Below are 25,765 nucleotides of genomic sequence, written 5' to 3'. Positions count from 1 at the left end.
CCCACAGTCGACTCGTATCCTCCAAGTGTGCACAGAGCCCACAGATAGTCTCTTCTGAAGTTTTATTGTTTCTACACACGTGACTGAAAAACAGTATACTCAATGGGATGGAACCTTATACCCTGAGAAGTTCAAGTATAAATAAATTTTGTGCTGCCTTTAATGAGCCCACCACTCTTTTATGCGGGAAAACGTATCTAACCTTGAAAGACCCAAGCAATTCCTTCTTCCAGTCTCTACCGAAAAGGTCAGACACATCAGAAGGGGGAGGCTGTTCCTTCTGATGGGTCCCTGTTGTCACCTGGCCATATCTATTGTTCTGAGAGCAGAAAAAAACAGTGGATTTTTGGTTAATGGGTGAAATGTTCAAGCATCGTAAGCTGTGTCCGTGGAGGACCCGATGGAGGAGATGTGATTCGGGGGTGGTCCCATCTGGTCGGTTCAGACACCATTGTCTTCACCAAGTGCTCTTAACTCTCAGCAAACTTTGGGTTCATGACTGTCGTGGTGGCGCTCTTGAAAAGGGGGTTGTCCTGGCGGGAAAAGCGACGCGACTCGTCAGTGCAGGAGAAGAAGGAGCCCAGAGTGGGGGTGGCCTTCCCACAGTCCCAGCTCTAAGGATGAGCTTCGGGGACAGGTGGGCAGACGTCACAGGGGCGGGGGGGGCCTGACCCCCAGGACAGCCACTCACATTGTTCCACTGGGACTTGAGCTTCTCCTTCTCAAATCGCCTGTACTCCCTGAGGTCACTCACGTGGGTCAGAGCCTTCCAGATGCCCAGCAGGAGGATGCCGATGAGTACGACCCCCGCCACGATGCCCCCCACGATGGGGGCAACTTGGGGGCCCGTCGCACACTCTGAGGCAAGGGAGAAGTACGCGCTCATGAGTGTCTCAGGCCCCACGTGTGCCCTGCCCCAGGACACGGTCCAGTGCTTAGGGGGACACAGCTTTCCCACCCCTGGGCTCACCATCAAGGCAACAGGTGGGGGAGTGAACCGCACCCCCAGGCCCCGGCCAGGGAAGGGGCAGGGCAGGGCACAGACCAGGCCCTGCGGTTCCGGACAAAACTTAAAGGCCCCTCATTTACACGGGAAGAAAGTGGGGCCAGGACGCCAGTAGCCAGGGCAGCCTGGACAGGACACCAGCCTCCTGAGCCAGCTGCCACCATGGACAGCCGGTGGCCCCGTCACCAGAACCTACTGAGACTGAGTCAGTACTTAGGCAGGTGCGGTGCCTGAGGCCCCCGACACACCCGGTAGCAGAGGTTGGGGAGGAGGACTCGCCTAGTGAAAGCATTCCTGAGGAAACCAATGGTGGCGTCCTGGGGCCCCCACCCTCCTCCTCCAGGGCTCTGGGCTGCAGTGTGTCAGGCCTCAGTCCCTGACCCTGGGAACAGGGCCCTTATTTGCCTGACCCTGGGTGCCCGTGTTTTCATGTGCTCCATCATCCTGACCTTTCTAGCGGGCCTCGGCGTCCTACAGAGGTTAAACAACTTGGCCAAGGGTGCACAAAACCACGTGTGACCCAAATCTGCCCATCAAAGAAACCTGGCGAGAGGTGTCCACCCTGGCAGGCCGGAACCCGCAGCCCCAGACTCAGGCTGTGAGCTCCAGGCCACACAGAGGGCCTGAGCCCCACCTGCCCCTCTGGGGTTCCCACCGCGGGGAGGGGAGCTGGGTGCGGGTCTCAGTCCCACCTGGGCACTGGCGGATGGCTTGCCCACACCTGCTGCATTCGCCTGAGAACCTCGGCCCCCCAGCCTCTGTCTGTCCCCTCAACCTCTCTGAGCAGGAAAGGAGTGGGGTGCTGAGCATCTGTGTGCCCTGAATGCCCCTGGGGGCCACCCCAGAACATACCCCAAGGGGCATTGGTGTCCCCAAGTCCCAACACCCACATGTGCTTTGTCACCGTCACCCAAGGTGCCCCCTAAAACCTGACCCGACCCCCACACACCATCCGCTGCTCCCGACCCCGTCCCCATGCTCCACTCAAGCGCAGGCTCTGTCCCCACGCCCCCGCCACCTCCACACCTATCCTTGTCAGCGCCTCGGTGCCTGCATCACGCAGAGGCCCTTTGTGGGTCCGCGTCCGAAAATGCAGCTCAGAGTTGTCCCTCACTCTTCTGAAAACTGCCAACAGCCTCTTGGTATGTTTGGAGAGAGACCCAAATGCCTCCCGGGACTCACCGGGGCCCGTAAAGACCCAACGCCAAGGGCCTCTGGCCCCCCAGCCTTCACTTCGCTTTGTGTGGCTGCCTTCATCCTGCGGTCTCAGCTGCAAGGGTCCTCTTCCCAGAGACCTTCTGACCTCTGACCTCTGGGGCACCGCCCCCCTCCCGTCTTTGCACCTCTTGACCCTGACCACAGTCCCGCGCTGTCTCGGGTACTGGCATTTCAGGTGTCGGCCCAGCGTGTCTCCATCCCCTTGGAAGGTGAGACCCCACAAGAACAGGATTGGCGTCCTCGTGTCCTTAGCCGTTACTGGGCCAGGGACGGCCCTGGGCTGCAGCGACAGACTGCAGGCGGCATTTAGAAAGCTGACCCCCTCCAGGGCTGAGATCTCAGCGCGGGGATCTCCAAGAGCCCGCAGGGGTCCTCACACAGCTGTCCCTCGCCCAGTTCTCGGGACCCACGGCTCCAAGCCCCAGTCAGCTGTCAAGTAGGAGGTAACCAGCCTGAGAACCGTCCCCTGGCTCGGAGCACCGCCTCTCAGGTGTCACCGGTGAGGCAGGGAGGGGCCGGTCCAGGAGGACCACAGCTGTGGACACTCGCCAGCCCCCCCAGGCCGGCCTTCTAAGTGGGGAGACGTTGTGGCCACCCCGGAAGTCTCACCTCGGCTGTCATCCACGTAAATGTCATAGCTGTCCCTGCCAACCCGCTGCCGCAGCGTGTAGGTGATCCAGCAGCCGTCCACGTCCCGCTCCTTGCACGTGCGCCCCTTCTCCGGGGGCTTGTTCAGCAGGCCCACGTTCCCGCACACCGAGGTACAGTTACTCCCCGAGTGGCTCGGGTCAAATTTCAGGCACTGGGCGCACAACCTGCGGAGGAGGGGAGCGTGGGGCTGAGCGCAGGTGCACGAGGACTCAGGCGCCAGGAGGGCCCCCGGGGGGGGGGGGGGACACGGACCAAGGCTTCCGGGAGGAGGAAGGGGCTCCCGGAGGAGTCCGGGGGCAGAGCTGCGGGGACCCGGGAGCCGGAGAGCGGCATGGGTGCAGGCGGGGCGGGGCACTCACAAGTAGCGGCCGCAGGGCGACGGGCAGCCCAGGCACTCCAGGCACAGGGGCGGCTGGTAGCCGGTGTCACACTCACACACGTTGCAGACACAGCGGCCGCGCCCGTTGCACTCAAAGCCGTCGGGGTTCAGGCAGCCCCGGGTGGACCTGTCACACTGGCACGCGGAGCCCTCGAAGCCCGGGTTGCAGGAGCACTTGCCGCAGGAACAGGTGCCCCGCTCTGCAGGACAGCAGCCGAGACTCGGCCCCGCCCATCCGGCCCGCACCCGTCCATCCGTCCACCTGTTTGTCCGTACCTGCCTAGCCCCAGGCGGCTGCATGGGGCTCACTGGGTCCTCCCGTCCACGCCCCCCGCTCACCCGGGTCCCCCCCCACCCCGGGTCCGCCCCTCCCCCTTTCCCCCCTCCCATCCTCGGCCCCGCTTACCTGGCTCTACCCGGGTCCACCCGTCCCTCCGTCCGCGTCCCCGCTCCCCCTCACCCCAGCTCTCCCTCACCCCTGCTCACCCTTGCCCCCGCAGACCAGGCCATCATAGCGCTCGCAGTTGACGTTGTCGCACTCGCAGAAGCGCCCGAAGATACTCTTGTTGGGGATGTCGCTCTGGTGGCACACGCACTGCCCGCACAGGCAGTCCCCCAGCCCCGAGCAGATGAGGGAGTTGTTGTCCCTCCGGCAGCTGCCCTCCAGCTCCTGACTGCTCCGGCCCTGCGTCTGGCATTCACAGTTCTTCCCGATGTAGCCGGCGTCGCACCTGCAGCGGGAGGGGCCCCGGGTCAGGCCCCCTTCTCCCAGAGCTGCGGCCCTGGGCCACACCTGCCCCACACCTGCCCGCACCACTTCACCTGCAGATGCCGCACTCCATGGAGCCCCTGTCACCACAGAGGCCGCGGTTCTGGCTCATGTCCCTGCAATGGCACTCGCACTGGGGAAGGACGTGAACGGTCACCGTGTCCGTGAAGCCCAGGGCCCGGATGACAAAGGACTGCTCATGGATGCACTCTGTGGCCGTGACCTTCACCTGGAAGGTGATCTGCGGTGGAGAAGAGCAGGGCTCAGGCAAGGCCGGGACAGCAGGCTCCCACCCCGCTCCCGTGTCCTCGCCCTCGCCTGGATGTAGGGGTTTGTCCCGGGGCCAGGCCCGAGTAGGCAAGGGGTGGTCCCAGGCCTGGAGAGTACCAGCCCTCGTAGGGGCCCTTGCAGGGGCCCCGGAGCCAGAGGACGGAAGAGGGAAGAACACGAGACACCTTGCGATTCTCCAGGACTAGGGACTTGACATGAGAAAAGAGAGAAGGGCGTCGGGAGAGCCGGCGTCCGCGGTGCCAGAACGTGGGGGCAGCAGGCCCACCAGAGCCCAGTCAGCCCGTCCCGATCCCCGCGCCCATCCCTTAACCCGAGCTCCTCCTCGCATCCCTTCACCCTAGCCCCGCCCATCCCCTCACCCGAGCCCCGCCCATCCCCTCACCCGAGCCCCGCCCATCCCTTCACCCGAGCCCCGCCCATCCCCTCACCCGAGCCCCGCCCATCCCTTCACCCGAGCCCCGCCCATCCTTTCACCCGAGCCCCGCCCAGCCTGCCCTGCCTGCCCCCCCCCCCCCCCCCCCCCCGCCCCGCGCCCCCTTCCCGCTTGGACTCGGGCTGGGGGGGGGGGTCTCTCTAGAATTTTTTTATCACACACGTGTTAATAAGGAGATTACATGACTTAAAAGGACGTATATTTTCTCCTTATGTCTGGTATGCCAGGATCCCAGAATCCCACAGGAGGCCCTAGATCCTGGGTATGGACTTGTGCTCTGACCCCAAATACAGGCCCCACAGGAACCGGGTGCCACAGCACAAAGCCCCACCACCCTCCCTGCGCGGGCAGCCAGCACAGAGCTCAGGGGGGCACCGGCTTGTCCAAAGCAAGGCACGGCCCAGACCAACTTAAATGAATTGCCACTGGGGCCACGAAGGTAGAGCAGAAATATCAGGAGAAATATATAAGAAGCAATCACCAATCATAAGATTGAATAAATCCCTGTGTGGGTCCACCCAGTGTGAGGGCAGATACTTCAGCAAAAATTTATGTGCGACATTTAGCGAGTAACATAGCTGAAGGAATTCCAATGTCACGTTTAAAACTGCAATAAAAGCAGTATTTTGCTGAATATTAGTTCACAGCCAGAAAAAGGGAAAATTTAATTCTCATGGTCATAATAAATTCAAAACGTTATGGAAATAACTTAAATATCAATGTCTTTAATCATCTGTGTTGCCCATGCTTTAGTATCTTTGCAAAACACACAGCACACAGCACACATATATACACACACCGCGCACATATACACACAGCACACACACGCACACACACACACATCCACAAATCAGGAAACCGGGCCAGACTTGAGGTGTGTGGAAAGGAACGCTGCTCCTTGCTGGACGCACTGCCCAGCATCTTGCCCCAGGGGGCGCTGCCATCCCCTCTGTCCTCCTGCACCCGGGAGCCCTGTGTTGAGCAGTGTGCTGAGGGTGATACCCCCTGCTTGTCCCTGTGCTTGCCCCGTGTGCCTGGGTGCACTCCTAGCTGTCCCTGGGAGAGAACCTTCCCGACAGTCGGAATGGGGCCTCACCGGGACGTTGATCTGGACTCCGTCACAGTCTCCTCTGGGCTGGTCCACCTGTGATACTCCATTACTGCAGAAGGAGTCATAGGTGACTCTCAGGGTGTTGGGGACAGTGTTGTGGTCCAGAAAGACCCTGGAGGAGAGTTTCTGCCGGCAAAAAACGGCTACAGATTAGGGAGCTTCCTCCCGCTGTCCCCGGGCCCTTCCTGGCCAATGGCTCTGAGGCCTCTCCATTTCTCACCCCTCCCTCCTCCCCCACATGCCCGCTGAGAGCTGGGGAGGCGCTAGGCCCTGTGCCCCGTGCAGGTGCGAACGAGGTTACCAACGCCATGGCCCCGCGAGAGGCCAGGAGGGCACAGATGGGGACAGACGCAGCCATGAGAACGGGGACTTGACAGTCCCGCCCACCACTGAGTGCCCAGTGCCTGGCACAGGGTAGGAGCTGGGAAACCCATTTAAGGGAGTGGGAGACAGACAGGGACAGAGAGGGAGAGAGAGGAACAGAGTCAGAGTGAGTGAGCGGGGACAGGTGACCGTGCCATCGGTGTGTAGACAGAAACACTGGGCAGTGGCTGGTGCTCAGGAGGTCCTGCTCTGGGGGTTGGGGGCTCTGCAAGGGTCCATGGAGCACACAGAACCCCCTCGACAGGGCTGTAACTCGACACCCTCATCAGGTGCTCTCGCCACCAGGAACTTTGGCCTACAAGGGGGCTCCGTATCCGGGAGGCGAGGTTCGGGCATGGGACGAGCCGCTCCATCCCCAGGGAGGGCATGGCTGCCCTTCGGGAAGAGCCAGGCTCTTGCCCGTTGCCCGTTGCCCAGGAGGCCTGACAGTGGCCCCAGGGGGCAGGGCACTTCTGTCCGGCCCACCCTTCTGTTGACCTGCAGCAGGGAGGGCGGGGTGCCTGCGACAGCCCCAGGGACCCCGGCTGAGTGCCAGGGGGACTCACATTGTAGGCGTTCTTAATGAGCTGCACCACGTTGCTGGAATCCTCTGACAGCTCCCCCACCGCTGACTTGGGGATGACCTCGGTGAGTTTCTGTTAGGTAAACAGACCACACGGTCACAGCTGCAGCCCTGGGGCCACGGAAGCCCATGGTTCCGTAACACCCCAGTTTCCTTCTTGCTCATAAAATGGCCCAGAGAGTCCCCCACCAGATATCTTATCGCGTTCAGTTAAGACAGCGTGTGGTCAGTGGCTCAGAAGCTGAGCACTTGCCGATTTCCTCGCTGTAAACACGCCTCCTCGGCCGAGTTCAAGCTCGTGACGTCACTGAACACAGAGCTGGGAACAGCGCGCCTTACCGCCGTGAGAGTGCCCCCACCATGCGGCTGTATCAGGTGCAAACAACCAAGGGCACAGAGTCGTAGGACGTGCCAAAACCACCAGGAAGGGATCGGTTCTGAGCATTTTAATGTGTTGATATAACTTAATTTTAATAACGACTGTGTGGGGGCGCCTGGGTGGCACAGTCGGTTAAGTGTCCGACTTCGGCTCAGGTCATGATCTCGCGGTTCCTGAGTTCGGGCCCCTTTTTAGGCTCTGCACTGACAGCGTGGAGCCTGCTTGGGATCCTCTCCCTCGCTGCCCCTCCCCTACTCATGCTCTCTCTCTCTCTCTCAAAATACATAAATGAACTTAAACATTAAAAAAAAAAAAAAGACTGTTAAGCAGGACTGTAATAATGGGCTCCAGTAGGACAAGGGTCAGCTGGTCCCATGGCACCTGCAGGTGGGCAGCGTGGCGCACCTGGACCGCCCGGACAGCTCTGTGTTCCCTCCTTCCCCTCACACTACCTGTCCCGGAAGATTGCGTCATGGCTCACTTACAGAACTGATGGTTGAGTCACTTCTCTGACCCAACGCCCTCCCGTAACTCCCCGGAGAGATTCCAGTCACCTCCACGGAGCCCACAAGGACTGTCACAGCCTGGCCACCAACGCCCTCTGGCCTCTGCTGCCCTCTCCCCTTCACCCCCGGGGCGGGACCCCACCGTGACTCCGGGAAGCCGGGCTCCTGTCCTCTGACCTGCCTCCACTCTGGTGCGGGTGTACCAAGGACAGTGTCACAAATGCTCTCCTCACAGGCTCTGGGTCACCTCGATGTCCCTCACCCAGAGCCCCATGAGTCGGGGTCAGGAAACAGGCTCAGATCTGCCAGGGCACTGTTCGTGCTAGTGGGTTTGGGATTCAAATCTCCTGCTTCAGCTTCTACTCCATCACCACACCGTCCTGCTCCAATAGCAAATTACTGGGACCTGCTGCGTCTGGTAGGACGGCCTCCAGGTCCCGACGTGCCCATGCTCACGCAGCCAGCACACGTGGGCAATCTTCTGTTACGAAGCCCCCGGCCATCGGCCCTGCGCTGAGCCACTGTCCCTGTGGTCGGGCAGGCTTCCACTGCCCGCCCGCCCCAGGACGGCTCCTAGACACCTGCCCCTCCCCCTCCTCTGTGTCCCCTGCAGGGTCCTGTCCTCCTTTGGAGTCTGGAGAACTGACAGCAGGCGCTGCTGACTCTGCGCCGCCCCCTCCCCAGCACCCCACGCCTCCCACGGAGGGGGAGGGGCTGGCAGGTGCTCTCCCAGCCCAGCAGAGCTGAGAGGAGGCCAACCCGGCTCAAGCCGGCTGTGTGCACACGCAAAACAGACACGGTGCCGGACCAAGGGCAGGAAGGACGGAAGAGAAACTGCCCCAGGAACAGAAAGTTCCCCATGTTCTAGAAGAATGGAACAAGAACAGTAATTCCGTGAAATCAGGACAGACCCAGGGTTCCCAAAGCAGAGAAGGAAGTGTCAGTGTGCGAGAGAGTTGGCTTCTGAGTGGCGGGGCAGCTCTGGCGGGGGGCCCAGGGCTCTGCAGAGTATTCGGGGGTGCTTCCTGGTGAAATCCCGCCGGCCTGAGGTCCTGTACTTGCCCATATGTGCCTGATAAACGCGTGAACCGCTCACGCTCAAGCGTATTGGGACATAAAACAAGAAGGAAGCCTCTGATCTGCAGAAAGACTTTCTATGTTGTAGCAAAAATGGAAACATGGTGACTGGATTTCACCAACAGAGAACATCCTTCTTCCTTCCTCCAACCGCACAGAGCCCAGAGTGGGCACCCCCGCCTGCCGTCGCCTGTCGCCCGCCCAAGCGCAGCTCAGCCCGTAGAGACGCAGGGTGCCAGCACCACTCACATGCCCGTGCCCGCCCTGCTGCTCAGGACCCGATGCCACCGACCTCATAGGTTTTCACCATTCTCTTGGTCACGGCGAAGATGGGCTGGATGTTACTTTCAGCCAGTTTGTGAGCCAGCTGGCCCACCGATGGGTAGTCCTGGTGGGGAGACAGACGCCTGGTCAGCCGGTCCCGGGGGTCAGGACACACCACCAGGCCATCTGGCCGCTCCCACCTGGGGCCCAGAGGCCCAGCCTCCCAACCCCGGACGATTCCATGGCGAAGTTCGATCCACTGCAGGTGAGGGCAAGTTCCTGTGACAGGTGCTGACCTTTCCAGACCAGAGGATGCCCAGCTTCTCCGTGCTGAGGGGCGGCGTGCCCCACGAGGAGCTGTCCCCACCTGAGGTGTGGCCCCCTTGCGCCAGCTCCCTGGACCCCTAGCGCTGCCTCCCTGCTCCCCTGGGGCGGAGCCCAGGTGGGCCTTCCCTCCCAACCCCCCCTCCCCCCCCCCCCCCCCCCCCCCGCCCCCGTGCTGCCCACTCCCTCCCAGGACCAGAAGGCCACGTACAAATTCATTGCTCCTTTTGTACATGTTGTCCTCTAGGTGACAGCGGCCGTCATTGGGGGTCAGGATGGCGCCCAGCTTCCCGTCACCCGCAAAGTGGAAGCCGTCGTCCGTGGCGAACACCAGCAGCCGAGTGACATTGCGCCAGCCGATTTCCTCCTGAGAACACAGCAGAGTTAGCGGCCTCGGTCTCCCCAGTGGGCAGAGCGCAGCGTGGGGGCTGGAGCCAGGCGGCCCCTCTCACGCAGCACCTCCGCCGGGACCGGCCGCGGGGCTCGGGGTCCCCGTGTCCAGGCCGGATTCTAGCACCGTGGCCTGCTCCTGAGGTGTCTGCGGGACAACCTCCCGATGGCCGCGCCCACGCACAGGACGCGGTGGGGGTTCAGACCAGGGACTGGGAAAGACCCCACAGGAGGAAAGAAAACACTCACGGAAATGTTTACTACCATGTAAAAACGTGGCAGACACAAAAGATGACAGAACCTGAGGACACGCAAAGGGACAGGGCAAGCCCGGGGACGTTAGCGGCCCGTGTCGTCCACAGGACAGCACGCGGAAATGGAAATGTGCGTCTGGGGTGCAGCAGAAGACACTGGGAGATTGGAATCCTCCGAGTCGAGTCGTGCATTTACATCATGACCAGCAGGCGGGAAGGCCGGGGTCAGCAGGGGGCAGGGGGAGGCCTGCTGGGGCCAGGGGCGGCAGACACGGCCACTTAGCGCACATGCCTGGGGACGCCTGGCAGGGGATGCTCCCTCTCCCCGGGTTTGGGGGCGTTCTGGGGAGCAAGGCTGGTCGGGGCCTCCCCTTGGGTGGGGTCTGGGGACCGGGGCGGGGCTTCCCCTTGGGTGGAGTCTGGGAACGAGGGCTGGGCGGGGCCTCCCCCTGGGAGGTCTGGGGACCGGGTCTGGGCGGGGCCTCCCTTTGGGTGGGGTCTGGGGATCTGGGCGGGGCCTCCCCTTGGGTGGAGTCTGGGAACCGGGGCTGGACGGGGCCTCCCCTTGGAGGGTTCTGGGGACCAGGGCTGGGCGGGGCCTCACCTTGGTGGGTCTGGGGACCGGGGCTGGGCGGGGCCTCCCCTTGGGGGGTTCTGGGGACCAGGGCTGGGCGGGAACTCCCCTTGGGTGGGCTCTGGGGACACGGGCTGGGCGGGGCCTCCCTTGGTGAGGGTCTGGGGACCGGGGTCTCCCTTTGGGGTTGGTCTGGGGACCCGGGCTGGAAGGGGCCTCCCCTGGGAGGGGTGTGGGGACCCGGGCTGGGCGGGGCCTCACCGGGCAAGCGGCGACCTGCATCATGGCGTCCAGACCGCCCTCGGGGGCGTCCAGGTTTCCGGAAATGAGCTGCTTCCCCACCTCGGTCTGGAACTGGTGGGAGTTGTTGGTGAGCTTCAGCACGTGCCTGAAGGCGAACGGCGCCTGGCACTCCTTCTCTTTGTTGGGGCACGGGTTCTTCAGCTTCTCGGGGTGCGTGTTCACGAAGGGGAGCACCGTCTTGTCCACGAAGGACCCGAAGCCTGAGGGGTGGGCGGGACGAGTGGGGTGGGCAGGAAGCCCGCCCTGGAGCCTCTATTTTCCTGCTGCGCAGCAGGGCACGTGTGCACGAGTGTGATCGTGTACGAGTGTGAGCACGTGCACGCACGGTGTGTGAGCGCATGTGCACGGACGGAGGGTGTGCCCGTGCGTCCCTGCACACGGCTCGGGAGGAGGCAGACGGGGGAGTCAGGCCTCTCCTTTGCCTTACGCACGTGTGTGCCCGAGACTCGCACGTGGCAAGTGAGTCGGTGCAGGTCAGGACGCTGCCGGTTTGCCGGCTTCTGTCTTTGCCGGCGTGACTGCTGTGCGGCCGGCCTACTCTGCTGACTTTTCGTTTTTTAATGAGTAGCACGGTAGAGGTTTTGTTTTTTGAACATATCAGAAAACAAAGGAGAAGGAAGGAGAGGAGGTGGAGGGCCGGATGGCGTTGACAGCGCCCGGGGTGGCCCCCGGGGTGGCCTGCGTGGGGCCCTGGCAAGCCCCCCCCAGTGCCCTGCCTGGCAGCAGCCCGGGGCAGCAAGGGCCGGCCAGGACTGAGGGGGGAGCCTCACCGATGCGGCCCGACTCGGTGATTTCGTTGAGAGCCCGGAGCAGATCACCCCCCAGCTTCTTGACGTTGATGAGGTCGTCCAGCATGGAGTAGGAGAGGTCCATCAGGTAGTACAGGTCGATGGGGTAGCCCTTGGCCCGCCGGAAGGTCACGTTGAAGGCAGCCGCCTGACCTGTCGGTAGGGACGGGGCAGAGAGAAGGCATCTCAGGGGCGCTGACCTGCCCCCCACAGGTCCCGAAATGTTCACTATTGCCCCCTTCTCTGTGGCCCGTGGACGAGTCACAGGGCGCCCAGCTAGATGGAGCATTCGGACACACGCACACCGCTGAGCGCTCGTTCATCAGGCGCTGTCGAGATGCACGTCTACCTGGCTGTCCCTGCAAGCCACGCTCTGCGCCCCCAGCATGGGGCAAACCCAGCCATCCCGGTGCAGGCCCCCTTCCCGATCACGTCCCCCCTGGCCCCTGTCCGAGTCACAACACGTTCTCATGTGATTGCTGGCTTATTTGTCCCAGACCTAGGGCGCCCCGTCACATAGCAGATGCTCAATAAATCACCAAAGATCAGGGACGGCGTGACTGAGTTGTCTCTCTGTCCCGCTTCCAGCCCCCAGCTCCCTGCAGGACTGCCATCACAGAGGTGAGGCTGAGGGACAGACTCCACCCCGTCCTGGCCTGGCCTGTCCACTGCATGGTCCTCCTCCTTCCACCACAGCCACCTTCCCAAAGGACACTGACAGGGTTCTGCGGTCAAGTCAGTTTGAGCAACACTGATTTAAACAGTCACTCGAGTTCCTTGGCTACAGGACTTATCAGAGCCTTTGCTCTGCCAAGAGCACCTGGCATTCTGAGAGCGGGACAGAAGAGTGTTTCCCAGATGGTTGCCTCTCCCTTTTGGAAAGGATGCAGAGCAGAGGCACATAGCCACAGGTGGTGGGTGTGGGGGCGCCCTCCTGCAGGCAGAGGGAATGGGGCCACGGGGGTGCTCAGACTCCATCCTTGGGGTTTCCAACCGTCCTTGGATTCCTGCCCACCTTGCTGTCTGACCTGGCACATGGACGCCTGTGCCATCGGTCGGCCCTGGCACCCAGAGCAACCGACACACATGCTACTCGTCTGTGGCCGAGGCCACGCCTACCTGGTCTCAGGTGGAGTGTCACTTTCTGTGGGGATAGCTGCTTCTGGACGCCCTCCTGGTCGTAGTAGGTCTCGGCCAGGCTCCTGGGGTCTATGATGTCGTCAGCTGCACATCCCTTCAATAGCAGCTGCTCCCGGGTGTCGCAGCGAACGGAGTCTGGCTCCCCCAGCCCAGTGAAGTTCTGGGGGTGGGATCGGGGGTCAGGAGTCAAGAGGAGGGTGGAGAAAATGTGGGGGCCACACCGTGGGTGCTGCATGAGACTGGCCCTCGGGGTCACTGGAGGAGGCTGACCCGCCTTATTCCCACCTGGGATTCAAGACAGGTGTCCTTGTGGGGGTGGGGTGGGCGGGAGGCTGGGCAGCCGGGGACACCTGCCTTCCAGTGGCCTCTCCGTGGGGCTCCTACGTCCCCCCGGTCTGGGAACCAGCCGTCTGCCCTCCACTGCCTCCGGCAGCAGAGATGAAGGAAGGACCGATGTCTCCAGCCCCAGGCTGGCCCATGGCGGGGTCCCTCAGCAGCCCCAGAGCCGGGAGCACCCGGCCAGGGGTGTCCACGCCCTTCAGCAGCCTTCATCGGAGGGTCTGCCCTGAGAAAAGGCACGTGGCACCCGGGGAGCCCCGGGTCCAGGGCAGTGTCCTCATGACCCCACGAAGACCCCTGGGTTCTGACAGCACGGGGCAGGAGAAGGGCCCGCGTTCCGTGGCACCAAGGGAGGACACGCTAAAGACACGTGTGCGGCTCTCTGCTCCTTTCACAGAAGGAGGCTCAGGAAGGGTAAGGCGGCCACGCGGGAGGCCGGCCCGGTACAGCCGGGGCCACGGAGGGGCCACGGAGGGGCCACGAGGGCTGGCGCTTCCTGGGCTGCCCGTCGGTCCCTTTGGAGCTCTGTCGGTGCGTGAAGTACTTGAGACATAAAGCGAAATCCACAGGAACAGGCAGAGTCCCAAACGTGATCCCCGTGGAAGGAAGCGAGGCCAGCTGTATCCCCAAGGAACGGAACGAGCCCACGAAAGGGAAGGGAGAAATCCAACCGGCTGGCAGAGGTTTCACCCCCGGGCCGTGGCCGTGCCGCATCCGAGCAGAGAGACCCCACCACACCCCGCTTCTCTGTAGGCTGCTGGTGGCCGGGGTGCGGGCTGGCAACTCTGAAGCCGCTGCCCCCGCCTCGTAGGGTTGAGAAAAGGAGGACACGTACTGCAGCTATCCGGAGGCAGGCTTCTCGAGAAAGGGAACCAGGACCTTCAGAGCAATGTCTGATCCCCCCTTGGGGCCAGGAGAGTGCGGCGGGTTGTTCTGGAGTAAGAAAGTGCTCAAAAAAAGCGATGAGGGCACAGGCCAAGGGGGTGGGGGGAGAGGCCCAGTGGCCCGGGAGGGTCCCAGTGGCCAAATGTGAAACCATTTGAACCTCAGAATGACGGCGATAGATTGTAAAGCTATTGAATAAAATAAAAATCTACGGGGTCCACACTGATGAGAGAGAAGAGACTGCAGGAGCCGTTGCGGGAGTCCGTGAAGTGGACGCCACCACCTGGCAGCCCTCCAAGTGATAAGTGATTCGTGCCCGAATCACCTACGGGTGCCAACCCGAGCGGGTGTAAGCCTGACGGGGAGCGGAATGTTTCCTGGCCTCAGCGCATCTCCCCGCAATTACTTACTAACCACAAGGAGTGAATAATGATATCATGGCAGAGACGCTGCCGGGCAGTCGCCCCCTCGGCTGGGCGGTCCACACTGGCATCACCAGTGTTGGGACACACAGTGACGGCACGAGTCCCGGGCAGGGCTCCGGCCAAAATGCACGCTCTGGGCCCAATCGGAGGGGAGGCCGGGCAAGCTCACGCTGAGGGCTTGCACACACCTGCTCCCCTGAACTCCGGAGAAATGTCAATGACGTGATGACGCAGAGCGAGGGGCGCCCTGGATTGGAGGCGACTAGGGGGACAGAACGCCTACGTGCAGAGCGTGACCCTGGGTCACCACACAGACAGAGGGAGATGCCATCGAAGGCATTATTGGAACAACTGACAAACTTTGTGTAGAGCGTGCAGGGGTGATGAGGTGCCACGGGCAGTGTGGAGCCTTGGAAAAGTGTTTTGTGGTTCTCTAGGGGGATGCATCGTGGTTAAGGACCCTTGAAGTATGAAGAATTAAGGGTCCTCCAGGGCGGGAGGGCACGGTCAGGATCCGGGGGTCCCCCAGGGCGGGAGGGCATGGTCAGAGTCTAGGGGTCCCCCGGGGTGGGAGGGCACGGTCAGGATCAGGGGGTCCCCCGGGGCGGGAAGGCACGGTCAGGATCCGGGGGTCCCCCAGGGCGGGAGTGCATGGTCAGGATCTGGGGGTCCCCCAGGGCGGGAGGGCATGGTCAGAGTCTAGGGGTCCCCCAGGACGGGAGGGCATGGTCAGAGTCTAGGGGTCCCCCGGGGTGGGAGGGCACGGTCAGGATCAGGGGGTCCCCTGGGGCGGGAGGGCATGGTCAGAGTCTAGGGGTCCCCCGGGGTGGGAGGGCACGGTCAGGATCAGGGGGTCCCCCGGGGCGGGAAGGCACGGTCAGGATCCGGGGGTCCCCCAGGGCGGGAGTGCATGGTCAGGATCTGGGGGTCCCCCAGGGCGGGAGGGCATGGTCAGAGTCTAGGGGTCCCCCAGGACGGGAGGGCATGGTCAGAGTCTAGGGGTCCCCCAGGGCAGGAGGGCACGGTCAGGATCCGGGGGTCCCCTGGGGCGGGAGGGCATGGTCAGAGTCTAGGGGTCCCCCAGGGCAGGAGGGCACGGTCAGGATCAGGGGGTCCCCTGGGGCGGGAAGGCACGGTCAGGATCCGGGGGTCCCCCAGGGCGGGAGGGCATGGTCAGAGTCTAGGGGTCCCCCAGGGCGGGAGGGCATGGTCAGAGTCTAGGGGTCCCCCAGGGCGGGAGGGCATGGTCAGAGTCTAGGGGTCCCCCAGGGCGGGAGGGCATGGTCAGAGTCTAGGGGTCCCCCGGGGTGGGAGGGCACGGTCAGGATCAGGGGGTCCCCCGGGGCAGGAAGGCACGGTCAGGATCTGGGGGTCCCCCAGGGTGGGAGTGCATGGTCAGGATCTGGGGGTCCCCCAGGGCGGGAGGGCATGGTCAGAGTCTAGGGGTCCCCCAGGACGGGAGGGCATGGTCAGAGTCTAGGGGTCCCCCAGGGCAGGAGGGCACGGTCAGGATCCGGGGGTCCCCCAGGGCGGGAAGGCACGGTCAAGATCCAGGGGTCCCCCAGGGCGGGAGGGCATGGTCAGGATCCGGGGGTCCCCCAGGGCGGGAGGGCATGGTCAGAGTCTAGGGGTCCCCCAGGGCGGGAGGGCATGGTCAGAGTCTAGGGGTCCCCCAGGGCGGGAGGGCACGGTCAGGATCCGGGGGTCCCCCAGGGCGGGAGGGCATGGTCAGGAGCTGGGGGCGTCCCAGGGGAGGAGGATGTGGTCAGGAGCTGAGGGTCCCTCAAGGGAGGGGTTCTCTCTAGGAGGAGGGTGGGCCTGGGACAGGAACTGTCAATTTAGGGACTGTGCCCTGGAGGTCTTGTTATGGGTAAAACATAAAACCGAAAAAACGCAGCGGAGGAGTTAAGGTCCCGACACAGAACCGCCCACAACTTCTCCCCTGAAAGCTGTGTCCACTTCCCTGTGTGTCTCCTCGTGGTCTGTGGTCTGTGGTCAGGGCTCGTGCCCGGGCAGGGGGCACAGAGCAGGGGTCCGCCTCCCCTGGGGCTGCCCCGGGGTGGGGCCGAGTCTGCCCGTCCCTCTGACAGTCCCGTGCCCCTGGGCTGCACCTGCCCCCCCCCCACGTCCCCCAGGAAACAGAGGGGCGGGCGCCCCTGGGTGCCAGCAGCTCCAGAGGCAGAGAGAGGGCGCCCGGCGGCGGGGTGGGAAGGCGGGAAGGGCAGGCCAGGCGTGGGGGCCCTCGGCGGGCGCAGCCTAAGGCGGCTCTTACCAGCTTCTGGCACCAGGCACAGCCGGGGCCCGACTCCACGCAGTCCCGGCAGTTGCTGACCTTGAACTTGGTACACTTCTGGCCGAGGGCTGGGGGCAAGATGAGGCGGCTCCGTGAGCGGCGGCGGCCTGCGCTGGCCAACCCCACACGGAGCCACGGGCACTCGGGGCGGCGGAGATGGGTGCGGGTCAGGGGGTGGGTGGGGGAGGAGGGGCAGCCGGAGCACCAGGAGGCGTGGGAGGAAACCAGGCTTCGCGGGAGGGGGAGTGCGGGGAGACCGAGGCCCGTTCCTGGGACTTGTTCCCAGGGGCGCCGCCCCTCCAAGGCTGGAACTCGGCCCCCCAGCACGGACCGCATGGCCCTGCCTGTGCGGAACTCACCGGACCAGAGGGCGAGCAGACCCACCAGGGTGAGGAGCGGGAAGTGCTGGGGCAGCATGTCCTGGGGAGGGAAGAGGTCTCAGTGACGGGGCCTCAGACCCCAGACTCTACAGACTCTCCGGCTGGCTGGCCCACAGACGCGGCGCCCGAGGGCCCCGTGCCTGCTGCCCCGGGGTGGCCAGCCCCCGGGAGAGGCTGACAAGGGCCGCGCCTGCTGAGCACCCAAGGCGGGCTGTGCTGGCAGCAGGAAAGGAGGCCTGAGCGGCATGGGGCTCACTGCTGAGCCCACCAGCCTCCAGGGAGGAGCAGGGAATGGGCCTCCCTCCAGGGACACGTGTGCACGCAGGCGCACACCCGGGACACCCCCCCCCCCCCCGCTGCACACATCACACACACACGCACACTGCACACTGCGTGTGTGAGGCTGCGCCCGTGGATGGGGGCTGCGGCCGTCGTGTGCCCGAGTCCTCCGTGAACTGAGTGCCGATCTCAGAGCAGAGCCTGGGCTGGCCCGGGGCCTCCTGGCAGCTGCAGAACCAGTATGATGGGAGCACCTGCCGGGAGCCAGCCTAGCCAGCCGCCCTGCTCAGACACCCCTGCGGGAGGGGAAGTGGGTGCTACGGAGCCCACTGCTGCCTTGTCCGAGGCCACAGCCCTAGGCCGCCAGCGTTCCGTGTTTCCTGACGCACACCTGCCGTCCTTAAACACCCAGCACCTGACGTTCCCAGATGCAAGGTCGTTGGGGCGAGGCTGAGGACGGGTGTCCAGGTTCTCGTTCTGGTTCCTCAAGGCGGACCCGGCGCCTTCTAACCCACCGCCCGATGGGCAACACCTCCCTCGCCGGGATGCCACCCTCCCCTGAAGGCGCCCCGGGTTGGGGGCTGCCGGATCCCGGCTGGGCCCAAAGCACCGATGCCCCCAGGTCTCAGAAATCCTCAGCTGGTGTGGTCTTTCCATCAGACCAAGAAGGCAAACAAGGTGTAGGGGAGCCAGGAATCGGGAGGTAGCAGGCAAGAAGGGGGTCGCATTCTACCGGAAGCAAATATCCAGGGGCGCCTGGATGGCTCAGTCGGTCGGGCGGCCGACTTCGGCTCCGGTCGTGATCTCACAGTCTGTGAGTGAGTTCGAGCCCCGCGTCGGGCTCTGTGCTGACGGTTCAGTGCCCAGAGCCTGCCTCGGATTCTGTGTCTCCTTCTCTCTCTGCCCCTCCCCGGCTCACGCTCTGTCTCTCAAAAATGAATAAACATGAAAAGACCAATACTCCCCACCCAGAACGTCACGTGAAGGCCAGCTCGTCTCCCGAGGGCAGGCCTCTGAGGCCCTGGGGCTCCCTGCCCCCGACACTGCCTGGTGGTGGCCGGCCAGGAGGGTGACCTTGGGGCCAGCAGAGGCCCTGACCCAGGGCCCATGGTCCCTGTCTTGCCTGCTGGGCTCAGATGCGGCCTGTAGGTGGGCCCCCGTTTGCACCCCTGTAACCCGTGTCTCTGCACCCAGAGGCTCTGGGTGAAGGAGAACCAGCCGGGGCTCCCCTGCTCCCGTGGCGGGGTTCCTGTGCGTATTAGCCCCGTCCAGTCTCAAGTTCCCATCTTTTTGGAGGTGCCCCTGCTCCCTGGTCCCCACCAATATTATGATCAGGACCCAGAAATGTCAAAACAGAACACTCCATCCTTCCTGTTCAGGGTCAAATTGCAGAAGCCACGTGGCACTGTGGCTTCCTGGGTCATAGCAGTGGCCACATGGGCCCGGGCGGCAGTTTTCAGTTCACTCCGGCCAAGCCCGTTCACGAAAGAAAGCCCCTTGTCTCCCACTGTGGGTGCGTGGGGCTCAGGCGAGGCCGGTCCCAGTTTCCATCTGGCCCCTCCAAAATTCCACAGCTGACCGCCGGTGCAGACCAGCCCGGGCTGACCTGGCCACCGCCCGAGGCACATTCGGCCTGCGGGTAGCGGCCCCCTAAAGAGGCCGCTCCAAGCGGAGGGTGGAGGCCCTCCCCAAGCGCCCAACCATGCCTGCGCTCCCGCAGGGCAAGCCTGTGCCACAGCCCCGGGAAAGGGGCACGTGCTCTCCTGTGGCCACAGACTGGACCCCAAACATTCACGACAACCAGCACGACAGCTCCTGGGGTCCTCGCGTGGGAAACGGAGACCCGAGCAGCGGCGGGATGTGAACCTGGGTTCCCGTTTTCCCCACACACTCCTCCCACAGAGAGGGAGGGAGCCTTGATTACGGTAAGACGGCCCACAGGCTGTGATGTCCTGACATTGACCACAGGAAGCCGGGTGGGGGCCGTGGCTGCCCTCTCTCCACGCGATCCTGGCCTGCAGGAGATGGGGGCGGCCACGGAGGACCCGCGTGTCCCCCAGCCTGGTGGGGTGGGGGCGGGGGGGTGCCCCGACACAGGGTGGCTCTGGACTGCGGCCAGCCCTCCTCTCAGCCTCGGGCGGGTGGGGGCGGGTGGCGGCGGGTGGAGCCCCCTCCTCCCTGGGCCTCAGGGGGCGGGGCTGCGGTGCACCTGCCCGGCAGGCAGGACTGGCCCTGGAGGCCAGGCCTCGCCTGAGACCAGCATCCTGGAGCCACACAGACCGGGCCCCCTCTGAGCGCAGTCCTGCAGCCCGGATCCCGCTACGGCACAGGGTGTGGGTGCCCGAGCCCCGATGGCCGCCCTGGCACACTGCCTCGGCTTCCTGTGAGACCGCAGCTCTGGGTGGGGGCAGGCTTGGAGAGCACTCCGGTGCACCCCAGCACCCGGCACCCACGGGCACCCGACTCGTAAGGACCCTGGCTCGGGAGCCGGAGGGCAAGTGGGAGGCCCCGGCTGAGCAGGGCAAGGAGGGGGACCCCGGGCTCCAGGGCCCAGCCAGGAGTCCTGAGGCGCGGGCACCCTGCTCCAGCAGCCCCCAGGCCTCGCCTCCCCGGACCCGGACCCGAGCGCGGCCCCTCCGGTGCAAAACCCGAAGTCTAGGCAGCTTGAACTACCCCAGGCCCTCCACGGCCGTGAGGACTCTGCCCTCGAGGAGGCTGCTGGCACCGCCTGGGTCCGAACTGCAGGAAGTGGTGACTCCCGAGTCACGGGCAGGGTCGGCCCCCCCAGACCCAGAGACCCGGGCCCCGAGGCACTCAGTGGACGCAGCTGACCGGGGTCTCCTTTGGCAAGAGTAAAGCCCTTCACCGCCAGGTGAGAGGGCAGGGGGCATCAGAAGAACAACACGATACATTCCTCCCCAGTCTCTCACACACAAACATAACCCGTATTTGGTAAAAGACAAGAAAAAGCGGAAGCATTCGAAAGAAAAAAACTTCGGGCAGCATGCCGAGGGAGTGCACGGTGTCTGACTCAGGACAGTAAGCTGGTGTCAGATCAGGTTTCCCGTCAAAGAGGAGGCGGAAAACAAGGCAAAAAAAGCACGCGGGGGCCTGTGTGGCTCGGTCGGTTGAGCGTCCCGACTTCGGCTCAGGTCATGATCTCACGGTCCGTGGGTTCGAGCCCCCCGTCGGGCTCTGTGCTGACAGCCTGGAACCTGGAGCCTGCTTCGGATTCTGTGTCTCCCTCTCTCCCTGCCCCTCTCCTACTCGCACACTGTTTCTCTCTCAAAAATAAATAAGCACTTAAAAAATGAAGAAGAAAATCCCTTCGGAAACTTCCTCTATCTCTACCCACCCAACTTCAAAGTATATAACCAATTGTTCCTGACGCCCCCAGTACCCCTCTTTCTGCCCACGGTCCTGTGCCCGTGCTTTTTTTTTTTTTTCTTTTTTCAACGTTTATTTATTTTTGGGACAGAGAGAGACAGAGCATGAACGGGGGAGGGGCAGAGAGAGAGGGAGACACAGAATCGGAAACAGGCTCCAGGCTCTGAGCCATCAGCCCAGAGCCCGACGCGGGGCTCGAACTCCCGGACCGCGAGATCGTGACCTGGCTGAAGTCGGACGCTTAACCGACTGCGCCACCCAGACGCCCCTGTGCCCGTGCTTTAATAAAACCACCTTCTTGCACAGAAAACGTCTTAAGAATTCTTTCTTGACCGTTCCCTCCCGGCCCACATCACATCAAAAGACGGAGGTTTTGCAAAAGTGCAAACCCTCACGTTAGGCCACTCCAGGTCCCCAGGGCTCACTGGCCATCAGAACGGCTCAGGCCTGTGGGGTCAGAAAACCCACCGAGCTGGGTTTACGGGCCCGAATCAGGTGATGGAGGGCGGGCGAGGGGGAAGGCTCTGGCGAGGAAGTTCAAAGATGGGAGGCAGCCCCCCCCCCCCCGCCCCCACGCGGTACTCACCCCCAGAGCCTGCGGACTCAAAGCTGTTTCATGATGAAAAAGCCCATGTCTACCAGGGATCTGAAACAGGCACCAGCCTTTTTAAACCAAAAGGCAGAGTGTGGATATGGAGTCACTTCTGCGTTCTATAAAAACACAGAATGGACAGAAGCTGGCTTCTGCGGGGGCGGCTGGAGCCACCACCTGCTGAGCACGGAGGCTCCGGACAGACCCAGGGCACAGAAAGGGCAGTGAGGCCAGAGGACGCAGGGCCCGTATGCTCCCTGGACCCCCAGCCCTACAAAAGTGTCCGCGAGGCACGTCGACCGTTGCCCACCTCATCCCACGAAGTCTGACGGCACACGTTGCAAGGGCCAGTTTCTCAGCATGTGGAAGAAGACGAGACACCCTCCCACGTATCAACTAGACATTTTAAAGAGCTCAGGGGCGCCTGGCTGGCTCAGTCAGGAGAGCATGCGACTCTTGACCTCAGGGTCATGAGTTCCAGCCCCACGCTGGCTGCAGAGATTACTTAAATAAATAAAACTTTGGGCACCTTGATGGCTGTCGGTTGAGCGTCCGACTCTGGCTCAGGACGCGATCTCATGGTTCGTGGGTTCCAGCCCTGCGTCGAGCTCTGTGCTGACAGCTCAGAGCCTGCAGCCTGCTTCGGATTCTGTGTCCCCCTCTGTCTCTGCCCCTCCCCTGCTCTTGTGCTCTCTCTCTCTCTCTCTCTCTTTCTCTCAAAAATAAATAAACATCAAAAATAAATAAATAAAAAGACATTAAAAAAAGAAATTTTAAAACAATGTGCTAAACACCTCTCAGGTCAGAGAGGAAGTCAAAATGATATTTGCAGACAACATCCTCTGTGCAATTCCACCTCTGTGCGGTGAAAACCCTCTGTGCAGGATGCGACGTGAAAACAGTTGCCCGACGTGCTTTGGTTGCAGGTGAGGACAGGTGCACGTACGGGGACGGAAACGCAGAGGTGGGGGAAAGAGCAGGAAAGCTTTGGTAAGGGAGGCGGGAAATACGCAGACGAGGGCAGAAGTCACGAATGGGAAAAGCGAACAAAAAAGCGAAAATCGACAGATCGGACCTGCTTCCTGGGAAAAGGCAACGACCTTGGTATGATGATCGCCAAGCAGCTTGGGGAAGAAGAGTCAAGATGGCAGTGGTGCTGCTGGGGGGGCGGGGTGATCCTGGCCCGTGGCCCGGGGCTGAGTCAGAGACAGGGAGTGGGTTGCACCCCAGCCCTCAAAGGGGATGAGCAGAAGTGGGGGTTCCCCAGGAAGGGGCCTCCTTCACACCAGAGGCTGCGTAAACTCCGTGGAATTTGGGGACATAAAATGCTAACAGAACCAGAAGAGTGTATCTCTGAGTCAGGAAACCTTCTGAGCATAAAACTCAGGAAGGAAATACCAAGAAGACAGACTCAAAACGGGTCATGATCTCACGGTTCATGAGATCGGGCCCCGCGTCGGGTTCTGAACTGACCATGTGGAGCCCACGTGGGATTTTCTCTCTCTCCCTCTCTCTCTCAAGATAAATAAACTTAAAAAGTCAGTGATAAAGAGGCAAATGTCCCGAGAAAGGTGGTGGGCAGTCGTCACAGCCGGCTGACAAACATTTGACAACGTGCGGCTGGCTAGCAGCCAAGTAGCCGACCCAAAGAGCCGGGCTTCCCGTCCACCTGTGCAGCTGGACAACGGCCCGTGAAGGCCACCCCGTGGGCCCCGCACAGCGGCGAGAGTGGGCAAGCGCCCGTTCAGGGCAACTCAAGGTTCGTGGAAAAGAGAAAAAGTGGACATATCCCAACGGGCCACGTTTCAGTCCGTCTGTGCCGCGCCGGGGACCCGGGCCGGGGGCTCACGCAGAAGCCGGGCTCTGCTGGCTCCCTGACCCCCCCCGGGAAGTGGGGTTTGAATTATACACTCGATTGTGGAGTCAGTTGGAGTCTGAACCACCGGTGGCCCTTGTCACGGGTGGGGGGCCTCCTCCGGGGTGCACACGGGTCCCTCCCATCCCCGGAGAGCAGGCGGCATCCTCGGAACAGTCTGCAAGGCCCGTGGTCAGTGTTCCCGTCTCTCGTGAAACCCCCAGGTGATGACCGTAATTTGCCCTGGGCCTCCTGCTGCCGCACAGGGCAGGCCGGCCACGGCCACGGCCACGGCCACGACTGTAGGGCAGGGAGCCCCACCCAGGTTTCTACAGAGGCCAGAGGCTGAGCCTTCGGGAAATGCTTTACTCTACTGCCTCGCATCCTGAGCCGCCCCCGCCAGCCCTCCCACCCGGTCCTCTCCCCGGCAGAGCTGATCCCTAACCTCACAGAAACCCCACATGGGCCACTGGAGTCAGCACAACCCTCAGTCACCTGGACATCAGGTGCCCACAGAGGGAGACCCTGTGCCTGCCTGGGATGTAGCACTGAGGTGTGGGCTCGGCTGTTGCCACCAGAACCTGGGGTCCCTCCGCCTCCCACCCCGCCCCTGGCTGCCCCTCCTCCTCGCCCACTCGGGGTCCCAGGTGCCCCCAAAGGAGGGGAGCCCAGCCGGGGACGGCAGAGCAGGACCCCAGCCCTGGGTTGGGGGAAGAGGACGGGAGCCAGGACGAGGTGAGACCAGGGGACCGAAGGGCGGTGTCGGCCGGGATCCAGGGGGACCCCGGGGTCCAGACGCGGCTTCAGGCCCCCCACTCCCAGGAGGCCTCCGGAGAGGCCCCCAGGAGCCTGGCTGTGGGAGGTTCAGTCACACACCTATGTCTGTCCCCCAAGACTCAGCTGTCACACGACACCTTCACAGCATTCGGCCCGAGCTCGCAGACCTCTGACGGTCCGAGAGAAGCGGTGGACCCCTCAGCAGGAAAATGCACACGTACCACATGCACACCTACACACACCTACACCCTCCCGCACCCATGCACACCTACACACATGCACGCTTACAAGCACACACATGGTGCACACCCCCACGCACCCCCACGTCCACACACACCTACACACTCATACACACATGCACACTCACACGCAAGCACACACACAATGCACACCTATACACTCACACACGCCCATACACACAGGCACACTCACACGCAAGCACACACACAATGCACACCTATACACCCACACACGCCCATACACACAGGCACACTCACACACAAGCACACACACAATGCACACCTACATGCACCCCCACACCCATACATACGTGCACACACACACAAGTACACACGTAATGCACACCTACACACACACACACACACCACCTACACACCCCCATACACACTGCACACTCACACATAAGTACACACCATGCACACCTACACATGCCCAGACACACACGCATACTCACACACAGGTACACACAACGCACACCTACATGCACCCCCACACCCATACACACCTTCATACACACACGCACACTCACACACAAGTACACACACAACGCACACCTGCACACACTCACATACCTACACACGCCCGTACACATATGCACTCACACACAAGTATACACACAACGCGCACCCACATCCCCCACACCTCCACACACCTGACACACAACACACTCTCACATACCTCACGTGCAACACATACACGCCTCACACTCAAATACTTATATAAACACACACATTTGCTCACACAATGCTCTCACACACGCACACACGTGTGCACCCTCTCACCCTTCCACAGGCACCCCCGCTCTCGCCCACACTCACCGCACACACCGCGGGAGGAGAGACCACCACAGCCAGCCTCAGAGGCGTGGGGAGGAGGGTCTCGGGCAGGAAAAGGGAGGCGAGCGGAGGCCCACCAGCGCTCCCGCGGCCCAGCCCCTCCAGGGGGGTGTCTCGCCTGCCCCTAGCCTCCTCCAGGCTCCACGGCCTCGCAGCCCCCGTGTCGGGGGCTCAGGAAGTGCGTGTGGTTTATCGAGAGCCCCTAGACCCAGCGACCGACCGAGGCCCGGAGCTGTGCCCCGTCCTCCCGCCTGGGTCCTGTCCCCAGTTACAGCCGTCCCCGCCTCTCTGTGGCTCTGACCACGGGGGGCACAGCGCTCGCCCTGGCTGGAGTGGACGAGCCCAGGGTGGGTGGCGGGGACCAGGGCCCCCCCGCAGGGCTGGGCCGCTCCCCGGGGACGAGCCGCGGGGCCCAACCGGTCCCCCTTTAGGAAAGCGACCCCTGTCCCCCGTCCCCTCACCTCGCTGATGCCCTGGCGACCTCGGTGGGGTGTCCCGGCTGGGCAGGGAGGGGGCTCCGCTCTTTACCGGGCTGGGCTGTCGCGCGGCAAAGTCGGCCCGCGAGCCCCGACGGCGGTGAGGGCACAGCGCTTCCTGTTCCCACTGCTTTGGAGGAAGTAGTTGCAAGTGGCTGATTGCACCACAGGTGGCCCATCAGACCCCAGCCCTCGAGC

General features: G+C 62.9%; 1 protein-coding gene across 3 annotated transcripts; it reads right to left on the bottom strand.

The window, feature by feature from the left end:
- Positions 1-45: 45 nt before the first annotated feature.
- ITGB2 (integrin subunit beta 2) lies at positions 46-25,765 on the bottom strand. 3 transcript variants are annotated; one of them, XM_011285804.4, is made up of 16 exons: positions 25,553-25,765; positions 17,105-17,165; positions 16,725-16,813; positions 12,783-12,963; positions 11,646-11,816; positions 10,834-11,075; positions 9,566-9,721; positions 9,059-9,154; positions 6,788-6,877; positions 5,844-5,984; positions 4,077-4,264; positions 3,741-3,985; positions 3,235-3,454; positions 2,834-3,039; positions 692-858; positions 46-533 (listed from the first exon to the last, which is right to left on the bottom strand). In XM_011285804.4, exons 2-16 carry the CDS (start codon positions 17,160-17,162, stop codon positions 471-473), a joined length of 2,313 nt encoding a protein of 770 aa, XP_011284106.2. In that variant the 5' UTR covers positions 17,163-17,165; positions 25,553-25,765; the 3' UTR covers positions 46-470. The 3 variants fall into 3 exon arrangements, with proteins under 3 accessions (XP_011284106.2, XP_044892437.1, XP_044892438.1); XM_045036502.1 differs by lacking the exon at positions 25,553-25,765 and adding an exon at positions 21,694-21,809; XM_045036503.1 differs by lacking the exon at positions 25,553-25,765 and adding an exon at positions 21,378-21,475.

Source organism: Felis catus, chromosome C2 (genome assembly GCF_018350175.1).
Source record: "Felis catus isolate Fca126 chromosome C2, F.catus_Fca126_mat1.0, whole genome shotgun sequence".
Classification (NCBI taxonomy): Eukaryota; Metazoa; Chordata; class Mammalia; order Carnivora; family Felidae; genus Felis; species Felis catus.
The sequence above is the reverse complement of the archived record's forward strand: the minus strand, read 5'-3'. Positions and strand labels throughout refer to the sequence as shown.

Excerpts from the sequence above, each read along its gene's own strand:
- ITGB2 (XM_011285804.4), bottom strand. The coding sequence starts at position 17,162 with ATGCTGCCCCAGCACTTCCCGCTCCTCACCCTGGTGGGTCTGCTCGCC. Across the intron at positions 4,265-5,843 it reads GAGTCCAGATCAACGTCCCG|ATCACCTTCCAGGTGAAGGT; the intron begins GTGAGGCCCCAT and ends TCTCCACCGCAG. Across the intron at positions 534-691 it reads TCAAGTCCCAGTGGAACAAT|GACAACCCCCTTTTCAAGAG; the intron begins GTGAGTGGCTGT and ends TTTTCCCGCCAG.